At 36.5% G+C, this 16,054-nt stretch overlaps 1 protein-coding gene across 1 annotated transcript in view; it reads left to right on the plus strand.

Moving 5' to 3' along the window:
• Positions 1-16,054, plus strand: part of EML4 (echinoderm microtubule associated protein like 4) — a 70,392-nt gene that overhangs the window by 30,985 nt on the left and 23,353 nt on the right. The window contains exons 8-14 of the mRNA XM_009073796.1: positions 1,903-2,026; positions 7,218-7,367; positions 8,814-8,883; positions 10,207-10,317; positions 12,780-12,875; positions 15,114-15,248; positions 15,462-15,597. Of these exons, the coding sequence (XP_009072044.1) occupies positions 1,903-2,026; positions 7,218-7,367; positions 8,814-8,883; positions 10,207-10,317; positions 12,780-12,875; positions 15,114-15,248; positions 15,462-15,597 (822 nt within the window). The remainder of the gene's footprint in view (positions 1-1,902; positions 2,027-7,217; positions 7,368-8,813; positions 8,884-10,206; positions 10,318-12,779; positions 12,876-15,113; positions 15,249-15,461; positions 15,598-16,054) is intronic.

The raw sequence follows: 16,054 nt of genomic DNA on the forward strand, positions 1-16,054 counted from the left end.
AGTTTGCTATAGTTAAAACATTGATTTTTTTTCTTTACTTGCAAATACAAGAATTTGGCCTCAGGCAATTAGTTGCCTTTGAAAATGGTTTTGTTGATATGCTGTCATCCTCTCTAGCATTTCAAAAGATTTTTATATTAATATTATATCTGCCCTACAGGTTATTTTGACAAAAGGAAATTTACAGTCTTAGGAAAAAAAAAATCTTCCAGCAGGTTGTCGCTTTTTTTTTTTTTCCCCCTAATCTTTCCTCTTCTTTAGGGAGAGGCTTAATCAAATTATACCTAGCCTATGTCTCTCTAACAAGTGTGCTAAATATGTATCTTCAAAGGTAATCTTGAATAACATGCAGCTAAAGGCAAAAAAGGTTCTTTTTTTAATGAGAGAGTTCAGAAAGCTAATTTGTATCTGAATGCCTTGCAGATATTATTTTTCCTGAGCTCCTGGAGAGCCTCTTCTCTTCTGGCCAGGCACCTGACTGAATTCCTCTTGGACTCTTCTTCTCTCTCATCCACAGAGTCCAACAGGTGCAACTGCCTTCTTCCATAAGGATTTCAGTTGCAGCTTGTCTCCACTGTTCTAAGCAACGATGTGAAATTTGATCCTAAATTTGTGGTATCATTTTGCACTGATCTTGTGGAACCAAAAGCATGAAGCTCAGTGTTAAATCAAGAATTTGACTTGCACAAATGAATGGTCTTTTGTAAATACCCTCAGGCTATGCTGTGCCTTAATTTTTAAGAGTGTGCATGCCAGATTTTAATAGAAAGGTCATTATTAATATGTTGCACTTGGTTTTGGCCAATGCTTTTATCTCTGAAATACATACTCTAAAACATACATTGGTGGGAAAATGAGATGTTGCTAGTTTGGAGTAATTATCTAAATATTTGTGCCAAACTAATGACAGTTCCAATCTTCAACTTTTCTCAGCAGTGCAATTAAGTGATGCACATGTGAAGTACTTGGCTCTTTGTCATCAGTGCTTTTTGAAATGAAACTCTGTAATTACTTTTCCCTGATGGCAAATAATGTCATGTTCCTTGAAAAGGAACTCCTAAAGGCTTGTGGCATGCTCAGATGCCCCCACAGAGATATACGTGTATTTTGTTCTGGCTATAGGCAGTGGTATAGCTGGAGTCATTAGGAGCTGTTGCTTCTTTCCCTTCTTCAGGATACAATGCAGTATGCAGTACCACATAATTGGAATGTTTTCCCATTGATGTGCTGAAGAGATGAGCTTTCAGGAACCTGACAAAATTAAACAGGGACAAATGCCAAGTCCTGTAACTGTGGGGAAGAAGAGTCCCTGCCAGGGATACAGGCTGGGGGCAGAGGGGCTGCAGGGAGCAGATCTGTGCAAAAGCCCTGGGGGTGCTGGCAGGTGCCAGGTGTCAAGAGAGGCTATGCCATCTCCATCCTCAGAGGTTTTCAAGACTTGATTCAACAAAACTCTGTATAACGTAGTCTGGCCTCATGGCTGAGTCTGCTCTGACTCAGGGTTTGGACTTAGAAATCCTCAAGCCCTTTCCAACCTGAAATACCTGAAAAATCCTGTGGCTGTTTATTTGCTCCATTTCAGATTTGAATTTGAAATTTGCCTTTATAATTTAATTTGCATGTCTAAAATGTTAAAAAAAAAATCTCAGTCTGTTCTATCACAAGTTAAGCTAACACTGTGTGTGTGTGTGTGTGCGTGTGTGTGTTGTAGGTGTTCTGTTTTCCAAAAAAAAAGGTAAAAAAAATCTGGGCCTTTATCTTGCCCTTTACCAAGCTGACATTTCAAAAGTAGTTTTTATATCACAAGTGTTATTTGCATCTCTGTGCTTATTACTGGTTTCTTTTGTGCTTATTTCTTGTGTAAACTTGCCACATGATTAATATGCTTTTTTGTTTCAACAGAGGGAGAATATATCAAGATGTTCATGCGAGGTCGACCAATCACAATGTTCATTCCTTCTGATGTAGAAAACTATGATGATATTAGGACAGAACTGCCTCCTGAAAAGTTAAAACTGGAGTGGGTGTATCCTTAATAGCAGTAACTGCTTGCGGTTCCCTTTTTGTCTTGTCTTAGTTTTTTTTTCCCTTAGGAATCCAGCCTTGTGTCTTTTCTGTTAAGAGGTAAAAATTACTTAAAAGCAGGGAAAAAAGTCCAAATTAATGTAACAGACATAGTTTGTAGCTCCTGTATAGTACAGCTTTAAGCAGTAGACTATGTAGACACAAATACTGTGCTTTTTCTCTGTTTGTTTTGCTGTTGAAACTAATTCAATTTATATTTAGGTTAGATATTAGAAAAAGGTTCTTTACTCAGAGGGTGGTTGGGCACTGGAACAGCTCCAGAGGGAAGTGATCACAGCCCCAATCCTGACGGAGTTCAAGAAGTGTTTGGACAATGGTCTCAGGCACATGGTGTGCTTCTAAGAGATATCCTGTGCAGGGTCAAGAGTTGGACTCAATGGTCCTCATGGATTCCTTCTAACTCTGAATATTCTGTGATTATATTTAGTGTGAAAGAAGTGTCTTTGAAGAGTTAAAGAGCTTCAGAAATGTCCCCCACTGCCTCCTGTGATATTAATGTAGGCTTTCCGTTTAGGAACATTGTTAGTTTTCAATCTCTAACCATTTTTAGGAGGTTTTAGAACTGTGGAAGGTCTTGAGTTTATTGTTGTCCTTACCTCTTGAGGGAGGATTGCAGAAGCAGCCATCCTTTGCATTGCTTCTGTGTTTCAACTCCAAAGTGAAACAGTTAACTTCTTGGAGACTAGCTTGCATTAAACGCCCTAAATAAATTTATCATTTGAAGAGTGGAGTAGGTGTGTGTTTGACAACAATTCTCCAAGTTTACTAGATCAGAAGTTAAGTTCATTTTAAGAGATGTGCTTTTGCATACATTTGGATCTTCCTGTCATTCCCCCATCTCTGCAGATTGTTCCAGCAAGCAATGATTGTGTAAGTAAGTTTCTTAGTACTTCAGTAAAATAACATGTCTAGGCAGTACTTGAGTTGGTGTAGTAATCTGAAGTTTGATCTTACTGATGTTGCTGAAAGCAGAAAGATTTTTAGAAATGATACACTGTTGTATATCAGGAGGAAAGTTTTGGATTAAAAGTCTGATTGGAAGGAAAACTCTTCCTAATGCTTTGTAAAGCTGGGGTGCCCAGCTTTCCTGCTGTCACAGCTGGTTGCTGATGCTGGCACTCATGACTGTGGAATGAATTGGCTCAATCTGGCTGAAATGTAATCTTTTTTTTACAAAGTTAATTTTCAAGAACCAATACATTAATTTGATTTGCCCCACAAACATACAAGGGCTGGAATTGGCATACTGGAGGAACATCAGCTCTACTTTTCCAGCATCAGTGAGCAGTTTGGACTGATGAAAGCTGATCGTGAAATCACACCCTCAGTTAAGTAGGTGCAAATCCCAGTGTGGACACACTTATTTAATGTCCAGGGACCTTAAGTTCAAGTTAAACCAGTTCCTGAAAAAAACTAATTAAAGTAAGTCTAGTCTAAACAGTCTGTCCATATGTTTTGGAATCTGTTTAAGGAAATGTTGTCCCAGATCAGACCAGTATAATTATGGGTGTAGGGTATCTTTTGGATCGGATGGTGAAGAAAATGAGGAAAAGGCAGTAAAATTTATGAGGGCTTAATAACAGTCTCTATGAATTTGCACAAAACTGCTCTTTAGTTTCGGAGAAAGTCTAGTCTAAACAGTCTGTCCATATGTTTTGGAATCTGTTTAAGGAAATGTTGTCCCAGATCAGACCAGTATAATTATGGGTGTAGGGTATCTTTTGGATCGGATGGTGAAGAAAATGAGGAAAAGGCAGTAAAATTTATGAGGGCTTAATAACAGTCTCTATGAATTTGCACAAAACTGCTCTTTAGTTTCGGAGACAGGAAAATACAGCTGCAGAAGATCTTGTATTTTATGCACAGATTTAGCAAGGGGAACAGATCTGCAAGCCAGCTGTAACTTCCAAATATGATGGCAAACTGTATACCTTATTAAAAGGCTTGGGGACAATGATTCACAGAGTATTTTAGTAATGTCAAAGTTTTGTAACTTAGTATTGAATTGTTCAATCTCTAAGTTTTGTTTTGAATGCCTTTAATTCTCCTGACTTCTGGATGATTGTATTTGGGTTTTTCTTTGTTATTAGTGTTTTGGAAGATACTGATCAACCATGAACTTCAAGGAAAGGTTATTCTTAGGGTGGGTTTTTTGTTGGTTGATCAGTTGGCTGGGGGGGGTTGTCTCTTTTTCAGTTGAACTATTTCTTGTAGGTATATTCAGCTACTGGTATCCTGTACTGTAGATTCAACTGAATACCCTTAGCTTTTGTCTGCCCAGAAGATTACTGTCATTTGAAGCAATACCTAAGCTGCTTGGTAAGATAAAAGCTGCTCATGGGAAAGTCTGAGCTCTTGAATGTGTCTGGTTCCTGAGTGATTTCATTTAAATTTAACAATTTAGTTTGAGCATCCCCATTTTGTAGTGCAATTTTACCTACTGCACTTCAGAACTGATTAAAGCATATCTGACATTTCCTAGCAATAGCAAAATTGGCTTATTTAGTAGCTACAGAGGTCATAGTCAGGTCTCCTTTTGACAGACAATGACTTTATAGATTTTTTTATCCCACTGTATAGTAGCTGACTTTCTGAAGGGTATTTCTGATTTCATTTTATGAGATTATTTTTAGCACTGGTGCTCTTCTTTCTAAGAATCATTGAATGCAGTGATAAATACACTGTTGAATTCTGGCATATGGTGGATCACTTTTCATGAAATCTATGGCTATTTTTAGCCAATTAAAAACAAACAAACAAAGGCCAACCCAAAACTTAAAGCTGTTAAGCATATAGAATGTTGTGACAAAACAGTCCTTGTAATTGATGAGAAATGTTCACAATATAAGACAACTATCTCTCAATTTCCCTGATTTAACCATCAGTCTCATTGGAAGATTAACATTGAAAATCAGTGGAAACTAAATGTCAAAGTTGTGTCACCTCTTTTCCTGTAGAGAGAGACAGTCAATTATTGCATTAATGTATCTGCTGCTTTGTTTTGTTCTGTGTGTGTGGAGAAGGAAGCAACTGCTGTGGCACAACAACCTCTCTCATTTTCTCTCAAGATTGTCTGGGATGGAGCATGAAGAAAGCAAAACATTTGTCCCACAAAAATAGGTTGTTCCTGTAAATTCTCATAAAAAAACCCCACTCCTAGAAAATGCAGCCACTCTTTGGTACTTTATTAGGTAGGAGGGCTAAAGGAAAGGAATGGACTGAGAAAATTTAACCACTGTTTTTGCAGCATCATGAATGCCAGAGCTCAATGGTGGGTGCCAAAATATTTATCTTTAGCTTGACTAAGCATGGTAGACTTCTGCTGTGGAAAGGCGTGTATGCATAAATCATTAATACTTTTCTAGGACAAATGTTCAAAAATGTCAATCTTACTAAATCCTTATCAATACATTCCCTATTGTATACAGCAGATTAGCAAAATCTGCCTTTCTCCTCTGAGAAGGTATTGAAAATAGCATTCTTCATGCTTCAGGATAGAAAAAATATTTTCATTGGTTTGTAGTCCGTCGTTTTTCAAAGTTCAGTGGTTTGGTTTGTTGTTTGGTTGGGTTTTTTTATAAAAAGCCATTCTGGAATTTCATTTTGTTCCATCAGTGTTTAACAGGAAAAGAAAGAGGAAAATTTACTGGGAAAGTTAATAGTAATGGAGGAGAAACAGAGACCTCCTCTTTTTCTACCCTCAACATTGTGCTGTATCAGCATTTCTCTCAATATTATTTGCTTACCAAACCAGTGAATAATCTCAGCTTCAGAGGAACCATTGTGTTCATCCCTAGTAAACGGAAGACAGTGAGATAGGAATCTGGTTTGGTTTTGACACTTCAAAGAGATTTAATTGACAACTGGATGCTGTGTCCCTCTTCGAACCATTGTTTAGTTACAGCATGTGTTTAGTTTTGCAAATGTTCCTCTGGTCTAGCAGTGTCATGAGCTGGTTGGACTACAAAAGAGGAAAGATTTGAAGTTTTTGGAGTGGGGAGTGGCATTGGAAAGGGTGCAGTGGTATTTTTGACAGAAAGATAGCCCTTTTCCATGAAGAATAGAGGCCAGGCTATCAGTTTAGGAGATACCAGTTTAGATACTCCCTTGAACTACTGCACCTGCCTTAATTTATGAGAAAGAGCCAGCTTCATCCATCCAGCTTTCTCCATGTAGACCTTTGAATTCCTTTTATTTACCTGATTAGCTAAGACTGGAATCATTTAGCTAAAGTTGTTTAATGTATTGCCCATATTTTCCTTGCTGATGCAGGTGTATTAGTTGGCACTGAAGTGGAAAGTACAGGGCATAACAGGAAAATTATATTTTGGGGCTACAGAGCTACCATCAAAGTCTGACTTGTGATGTTAATTGTACCTAGTGACCCAGGGAACTGAAATATAGGCAGACAGCCACATTAATAGTCTAGGTGAACAAAACTACACCTGTTCCAAAGACATAATGAGTTGTAATAAGTTATTTGATCACTGCTGGTTCACAGTGTGTAAAACTTCTGAATGTCAGGAGCTGTACAGGTTCCTGCAGAAAACATCTCTTTTATATATTTTGGGCAGATTTGGATAGAATATTTTTCACTATGTAAGTTCCTTTTGAGTTTAGTTTGTTTTCAAAATATTCTAAAACACTCTGAAGAAATATTTCCTGAACTTGGCAGCTGCTATGCAGAAACTTGCCTTTTTCTGAAGGGCATTGGGTAAAGTTTTAAAAGGCCAAATGAAAGTAATACTCAGGTGCCTGGGAAGCAGACACACAGCTCTGTTGCTGTAATAAATGTTAAATCAGAACAGTGAGTTCTGAGTTACCTAACAAAATTTAATATTGACACTTTTACAAAACTACAACACTGTATTTGCTTTATTTCAGTGTATCTTATTTTTAATATCAGTGAGCATCATTTCTTAAGGGATTCGGTTTCCTGAAGTCCAATTGTTGTTTGTTTTGTTTATAAACTGTGCTAGTGAAATTATTATTTAGTTCCAGAGGGAAAAACTTAAAAGGCATTTGCTGACATGAGATCTCCCCAAGAATCCTGAAAGAGAAAAAAAAAAGTTGGTTTTTTTTCTGGTATACAATGATTACAAAAACCTTGACTTAAAATAAAAAAATTATAGATATGGGTATCGTGGAAGAGACTGTCGAGCCAATGTTTACCTCCTTCCTACCGGAGAAATTGTATATTTCATAGCATCCGTGGTGGTACTATTTAACTATGAGGAGAGAACTCAGCGGCACTACTTGGGTCATACAGACTGTGTTAAATGGTTAGTATATAACATTTGCATGTAAGTATGTGTGTAATAATGCAGAAATAGTTGTTGGGGTTTTTTTTCTTTCCTACTATATGTAAAAAATAATTAATGTCATCACAATTCTAATTATTTCCTGTTTAATCAGTCCCAGTAGATTGTAGTAAACGCTGCACAAAAAAATGGTGCTAGAGCAGTCCATGCTAGTGTAGGATGTATGGCTTAAATGTAAAACAAGGGTATATGTCGACACTCTGCCAGGCTGAAGAAAGGATCTTTGCATAAATTATTCCAAATAGTTGTCCCAGAAATTAAAAATTCTTGCTAGCCTTTACAGGCAGTATGGCAAAGGTGTAATCTTAACGGAGAACTAAAAAAACCAGGTGGCAAACTGAGCAATCATTTTCCCATGCTTTAAAAGATGCTTCATCTAAGTTTTGAGACAGTCTGGGAAACCAAAAAGATGTTTGTATAAAAACGTAGAGAAGCAGGAGAATTGAAGCCAGCACTATTTGGGTGCAAAGGCAGTTATTGTATTTGGTGTGTTAGTCTGAAGAGTAGTGCATAAAATGTAATCGTGAATGTAAGCTCCCTACTGTACTGTACCTGACTGGAGAAAATTTGACATGTAAAGGTCTTTTCTCCTGGTCATGTTTTGATGAATGTAATTGCTTCCTGTGGGAGAAATGCTTCATGTTCATTCAGAAAACTAGACTAAATCGTAAATGTTTTTAGTGTCCACCCTTCTGACCTCTTCAGGTTCCTCCATGCTCCCCCTTTCTTGGCTTTCTTCAACTTTGTAATTTTATAGAGAAAGCAGATAACGTAGGTAAAAAAATACCTAGGTCTGAGAGGATGTATATTCTGAAATCAATTTTATCACATCAGCTCCAAAGCAAAATGTGATAAGAAAGAGCACGTTTTTACTTACACTAGTAGTGCACCATATTTCATTAATACAATTACATCAATAACTCGTTTTAAATGGCAAGTAATTCCTGACTCATGAATGCACAGGCAAGCTCTCAGCCAGCTTTTCTGCCTTTTTTTCCCCCAGGTTCATGATATCTGTAGGTTTAGGCATAAAATATACTGTAGTCTTTATAAATATGGCACATAATGATGTGTAGTAGGTTCATTATGAGACAATGTAGATATTGTTACACTGCACTCCTGATGTAGTGCAAACCTTAGATTTGCCAGAGCCTACACAGAGGTGACTCTTCTGGCACTCTTGGTTGTGTGCCAGCAAATGTTGCAAGAGTCTGATCAACCTCTCAGTACACTGTGTAATGAAATTGTCTGATGAAGAACATTCAAGTTGGCTCATTAAAAATGGGATTTAGAATCATAAGTGTCTTCATGGGCTTCTGTTGAGAAACAAACAAAAAGATTTGCAAAAACCTCTCAGTTTTGAAGACCTATGACAGCAAAAGCAAGTCATATTTCTGTCTGTCTTAGTCTTGCAGTTCATCCAGACAAAATTAGAATTGCAACAGGACAGTTAGCTGGAGTGGATAAAGATGGAAGGGTAAGTAATAGAGCTGTTGAGCAGTAGTATCTTGTTTTGAAAATCAGGAAAAAGTGGTTTGGGTTTTTTTAATCATCACCTTCTGTTTGCAGTTTATTTTATGCACTGCATTTACTGAGATATTTTGCTGTTTCTAGGGTAACAGCCTACATCTCTAGCAAAAGACAGTAACGATGAAGCACACAACTATACATCAAAAAGAGCAGAAGCTCATAAAGTCCTTTATCTGTGACATAGGAAACACAATTTTAATTCTGGAAGCAAATGTGAAGCTTGCAATTGATTTCTAAGGCCACATCATTTCTGTCACATTACTTTCAATAAGTCTCCAAGAGGAGAGCAAGTCCCCAGTTCTGTGGGTCAGTTTGCTCTTAAAGCTTCATGGAAGAGGAAACCAACTTTGAGAATTCACGGAAGGTGTGCCAAGCTTTCCTATAAACTTGCTCTTTGGAGAGCAAGTGCATTTAAATGCTCTTGTCTTTGGCTCTTGGCAAACTCTTGGATTATGTTCATGAAGTTATAAACAGGAAATAAAAAAGGGGGAAAATAGACAGATGCTATAAAGTATAGAAGCATGTTAAATATAACCCTTATTCAGATGTTCAACTTAATTTCTTAGATTTTGTAAGATGTTTACATGGGGTTTTTTTTGTATATATGATCTTATGATTTCCACTGAGCATTTTTTGATTTGTTAAGGGTGGTTGGTTTGTTCTCCCATCAGTGCAATGATTTATTGTCGCTTTCTGTAGTGAATACTGTCCTTAAAGCCATCTTAATTCCCACTGTGAGTTTGTTTCACATTTATGAGGCTAAGCTGGTTTGGGATAGTACTTGTATGAAATACAACCTTGAACATTTTCATTGAGTGATTGGTGATGGTTAGGGGACTTTGCACCAGGGTTTGTTTATTTTATTTTATTTTTTTTCCCACCTGATATATAAAAAGTCAAAATGCGATCATTATTTTCAGTTTTTGCATAATGTTGCTAGGTCTGGGATCTGAAATGCAAGATGACGCTTTGATTATTTGTTCAGTTGTTTGCATTTGTCAAAGTATTTCACAAGTACCAAATGGCACCATACTTACTTTCCTGCCTCAACAGCACTGCTGCCATTTTTGTAGCCCAGGTGCAGGGAGCAACATTGTCTTGACTCTCACCTTTTCACTATAAAGTATCCAGCAGCATCATTAGCACAGGTCATCCTGCATTTTGGTCTGCAGTTTGTGATTCAGATAGCATCTGCTTGACAGAACTTGACACCAGTATATGATGCTTTCACTGTTGATGACACTCTTTGTCCTGTTGCTTTTTCACACAGCCTCTGCAGCCCCATGTTAGAGTATGGGACTCGGTGAGCCTGGTGACACTGCAGGTTATTGGCCTTGGGACTTTTGAGCGTGGAGTTGGGTGCTTGGATTTTTCAAAAGCGGTAAGATGGCTGCAGTTACTTGGTGTGTTCAATAATTTATCCCGTCCTATGTAAACAGGAAGGAAATCTCTGGAGATTTTGCATGTGGTTGTCTAGCTGATCTCTTTTGATATTAAAAGTGTGTCAGTAAAGTTTATGTATACTTTATAAAGCCAGCTGACAGCAAACTAGCTGGAAAAACAGGAAATGGCACACGTAAAATTGTGGTAACAAACTAGCACAGTGAATAAATAGCAGGCAAGAAAAACCTTAACTAGAAACCTAAGTCCATACCAGGTTTGGTGGTTTGGTTTTGTTTGTGAGGAGTTTGGTTCTTTTTTGTTTGGATGTTAAAAACGAGTTTGTTAGTGAGGTTCGCAAAGACAGATTTTAGTGAGTTCTTATAGAAGGGTTAACTTTTCTGCTTGCACAGCTGGAGTAGGTTTTTATCCAGCAACAGGAAATTTAAAAAAATTCCTCACATTATCTTGTGCTATTTTTTCCCAAGGAATAGCTTGTTCATTTTTTGCCTCTACTTTTTCAGAGAAAAAGAAAAAAAGAAGTATTTGTTACTGGGCTCATGGAATTTTTCAGAAAAATCAGTAGCACATGAAGATGCACTACTTGGCACTGAGAAAGTTCTCATTTCAAAATTGGCAAAGAGTTGGGTGGTGTGTTTTTTTTTTTTTGTAAAATAATGCATATTTTAATATTTAAGCTGCCATTGTATTTTTGCCAAAACACTGAGATATATCAGACCTCCTGAAAACCTAGGCTGGATTCTTGCATTTCAGAAAGAAGAATTAATATATATATATATTAAAAAAAGAGCAGAAAAACAGTGTCTGCAGTATTTTGCTAATAGAGAAAGAGATTTACAGGACAGCTGAGGTGGGAAGGGATGTCTGGAGATCACGTCATCCACTCACAAGAGTTGGAGTCAGAGCAGACTGCTCAGGGCTGTGGTCCAGCTGGGTTTGTCTATCTCCAAGGATGGAGACCCAAGAGTGTCTCTGGGTGACCTGTTGAAAAGAAATGCTATTGCTTTCTTGCTGCAGTTTTGCTTAACATAGAAATGTTGCTGGGTTAGTTATATCTAAGTTTTGTGTTTCAGTAAATAAGACTTTTTTCTTTTACATAAGGGGTAGCATAAAAAGAATGATGTGAAGGAGTACTGTCATTCCTGTCACTAACAAATCAATAAAACTTTTGAACTCAAATACGTTGGGTTTTTTCAAGGTGAATAAGTATGCATTCCATAATTTTAAAAACAAAGAAAAAAAAATCACCAAGGAATTTTTGAGGACTAGATTTTATATTTTTTAGCTCTGTTTTGCAGCTGAGACTGATTTTGATATCTTGTTACAGTCTCATGTGGTTTCTCACCAGTCTGAAACAGTTCATGTGCAGCATCTAGAACTGTGTTTTTGCCACATAATCTATTAACCCTCAGAAGAGCTGTGTATATCACCATTGCTGTCTTCAGGGTTTCTTTCCACTTAATATTTCACATAAATATTTGCATATTGCTGCTCATAATCATGTTTGGGAATAAAAATTTCTACCACTTCTAGTTTCATAGTTTGTTAGAGAATTCAGTTGAATTACAAGTATCAAATTTAAATTGATCAAATAATCAATTAATTGAAGTGTCCTCCAAATCTTTCTACAAATATCCTTGAAACAGCTGGTTTGTGCAAGTATGTGCTTCTGGGAATAAATATGTTTTTGTTCTAAGATTTTCTCTCTGATCTTTTAATAGCATGTAGCCATGTTTACCCTTTTGTTGTAAAATTGTTCAAAGTAAGTGGTTTCTGTTATTTAATACCATAGGTACTGCTGTTCCTGCTCTGTAAGCATTATTTTCTTCAGAAACTGTTAAGTTGCTGCAGTTTTACCAATTACATGATGAAACTGCTGGTACTTTATGCCCCATGAGGGAAAAATGAGAAGTGCTTACAAAATATGATAACGTAAAATTGTATGTATATGATGTTGGCATTTAAGGAACGACACAAGTAGAGCTGTGTGTCTTTCCTCTGAGACCTGAGGAGAAAAAAATATTTACAGAATAGGAAAAGGAAGAAACTCTTTTTGCTCCTAGCATGAAATTGCAAACAAGAAAGCAAAAAAAACCCACCAAAACAAATCAAAGATAACAAAAAAAAACCCAAACCACAAACCAAAAACCCAAAACAAAACAAAACTAAAGGGGAAAGACTTAGTAAGATACTTTTAAAGCTTTTCTAGAATATTATTTAAAGCATAGTCATTTTTTTTGTGAAGTTATATGAAAATCTATCTATGTCTCTCTTAAGACAAAAATAAGCAAGGAAAATACCAGATATATTGAGCTTGTAATTACTTGGTTAATTTATATTTGTACTTTTGTGATTTTTGGAAATACTTCTGCCCTGCCCTATTTCTGAATGGTGTATGATAGTACTTTGTCAGCACTTCTGTTCTTTTTCTTTTTCCTTTAGGATTCTGGTACTCATTTGTGTGTAATTGATGACTCTAATGAGCACATGCTCACTGTGTGGGATTGGCAAAGGAAATCCAAAATAGCAGAAATTAAGGTAATTTTTGTACAAATTAATACTCTGAAATAAAAGTGATTTTATTCCCATAAGTGCAACAGTTTGAGAGACACTTTTGATCTTCCTTGGAAACTGCAACTATGTAATATTGCTGGCTTGTGTAAGGGTACCAAAAAAAGTGTATTCTTAACTTGTATAATGGAAGGGTTTTGAATATTGAAGGGTTTGTAATTACAATTTACTCATCCTTAAGAGCCCATTCAAATAAAGCAATTATCTAATATTTTCTTAATTTAAAACCATAAATCCAGGGAACTTTAAGAAACCAAAGTGATGATTCAGTCTGTAGTTGTTTAAACAACTAAAATGCTTCTAGACATTCCTTATTTCATTTTTGTCTGAATCAAATTCCAGTCATTGATTCTCAGTCTCTTATCATTTGTAGTCCTAAGTGCTTTTGTAGATTGCAAACTTGTCTGCTTTCCTGTTTCTTTTTTTAACCTTTCTAAATTTATGACCAGTGACATGTGTTCAGAGGTGTTGTACTCAGTGCTCATGTGAAGTTGATTTCACTGGGAACATTAATGCTTTCGTATTTTACAATATCAAGCAAGGAAATACTGCATGGTTGTGAAACTATTTTTAATTTTTTTTCAAAACATTCCTTACAAGCATATATGTCTGTCTGTGATTGCAAAGTTGACATTTCAGATAACATCATCAGCTTGGTTTGACCCATTTTCTTTAAATTATGTTGACCAATACTCATTGTATTCTATTTTATAAGTTTTAATTTATTTCTATGTCAGTGTTTTAATTTCATTGCTGATATTTTGTGTGAAGCTACTTGGCATGTGCCTTGGTTTTCCCATTTACTGACATTGTTTTGACTATTTTCACTCTCCGGGGAGTTCCTTGGTGTTTCAGAATTGGCTAAAAATTATTTGGCAGAGACAGCTTTCCCTTCAGTACTTGTTCACATTTAGGACTTGGTCTTAACAGTATCTTAAGAACCTTCCATAGCAGATGATGTGAACAGAGTTGCATCCCTTGAGCTAGGGGGCAAAATAGAATCCTTTTCTCAACTGGACTCTATTAAAAGTTTTCAGCCCTCACTTTCAATAGAATTTTGATATACGAGATTCATTTGTGTGGCAACTGTGTGTGAGATGCGTAATTCAATAAATATGGCTGTCAACAAAAAATTAAACTTGAGAAGGTTGTTTTTCTAAAGTGAGCCAAAAAATGCTGAAGTGGGAAAGGTTTCTCCCAAAGATGTGATTTAGCGGCACTTTTAGGTATAGTCCTTTAAAGCATGAGCTTCAATCACACAATGACTGGGATTGGAAGGGACCCCTGAAGATCATCTGGCCAACCCCTGAGCTAAAGCAGGTTCACCTAGAGCAGGTTGCATAGGGCTGTGTTCAGGCAGGTTTTCAATATCTCCAGAGAAGGAGACTTCACAACCTCTCTGGGCAGCCTGTGCCAAAATCCCATAGAAGTGAATGCATTGATGCATTTACTTTAGTGTTTTGTAGTCATTTCCTCCAGGAAATTTGTCCTCAAAGACAGTTTGGTTGAATATACATTAGGAATTAAGTAAATGACCAGTCAGTTTGTTATGTTTATGAAATCTATTGGTAAAGGCTGAAATACTCTGAGGTGTTAGTAATTTTCTAACTGTATATGCAGGCAGTAAAAATACAAAGGTGGGATCCTATGTTTCAGAGTTTTGAGTTATGGCAGGCTTCTCTTTTTCTGCTTCATGAAGGGGAAAGGAGAAGAAGAAAGAACCTGAAAGAATTTTAATAGAGTTGCAGAAAGAGAATGATGGATATAATCCTACTATGCTATTGTTGTCTCACTTTCCTCTGCCACAGCTTTGTTATCCAGAATAGCAAATCAGTTAGTGTAAAAACCAAGCAGGGTTTGCAATCCAAAATAGTGTATCTTATATATTATTCACTTTCCATAGCAGAAATCTTAGCTGTTCCAGAGAGCAGAAGCTTTTATTATTTAAAAGGGACTGTAAACCCTTGACTTTTGTACTGAAGTTTACTAAAGAACTCTTGTGAATGTAAAAAAGCTATATATATATAAAAATTATATGTGCAGTCATTCAGACAGTTGATTTGGCACTGAACACTTAAGAATTCTTTCAAGCATATGATGAGTTGTCTACTTTCTCATGTCCTTGTTCTGAAACTTGGAGATATATGTGTGTTCCTAGTAGTTAATGTTGTATCTGAATAAATATTATTCCTGTTATTATTTCAGACTACAAATGAAATTGTTCTTGCTGTAGAATTCCATCCAACCGATGCAAATACCATAATAACATGTGGCAAATCTCATATATTTTTCTGGACCTGGAGTGGCAATTCATTATCAAGGAAGCAAGGGATATTTGGGGTAAGAATGTCTTGGTACCAGAACAGTTTTAAATCAGTGGAAATCATGTTTTCTGTAAATTTGCTTCATTGTTATCATGTATGGTGTGAGCAGAGAGGTAAAGAAACAAACATAGTTAAATTCTGCTTATATCTGCACAGGATGTGGATACATTATGCTTTTTATGTAACAAGTACAAGTAATTATCCCTTTCTCTTGCTTATTTTGTTTCAGAAATATGAAAAACCCAAATTTGTTCAGTGTTTGGCTTTTTTGGGAAACGGTGATGTGCTCACTGGAGACTCAGGTGGGATAATACTTATATGGGGCAAAACTACTGTAGAACCTACTCCAGGAAAAGGACCTAAAGGTAGGATTCATTCACAGTTTTAGATAATCTGTAGAAGACAAACAAAGATGATCGCATTAGAAAAGGAATAGGGAAGCAGATCTGACTCAGTTCGTACACTTCCTATAAATAACAGGTGGTACTAAACTACTGCAAGTCATAGGAATTCACAAAGAGCAGTCCAGAGTTTCTCAGTAATTAATGAGAATGTGCCTGAAATGAATCAAAACTACATTTTGCATTTTTAAAAGATGTGATTAATCAGCTTTCCTTTCATCTGGCAATTTAAAAAAAGCTTGCAGGATCAGTTTGAGGATTCTGCAGGCTACTTTTGCCTCTTAAATAGCTTATGTTGTACCATACTTAGTCTCAGAGGTATAACATTAAGTGGTGAAGCTGACATTGGTAGGACTTGTATGTGAAGGAAAGTTATAATGCTTAGTTGTACCAGTTACATGAATAACAGTTTCTGGTTCAG

The sequence above is a fragment of the Acanthisitta chloris genome, unplaced genomic scaffold, assembly GCF_000695815.1.
Source record: "Acanthisitta chloris isolate BGI_N310 unplaced genomic scaffold, ASM69581v1 scaffold2614, whole genome shotgun sequence".
In the NCBI taxonomy this organism is placed as follows: Eukaryota; Metazoa; Chordata; class Aves; order Passeriformes; family Acanthisittidae; genus Acanthisitta; species Acanthisitta chloris.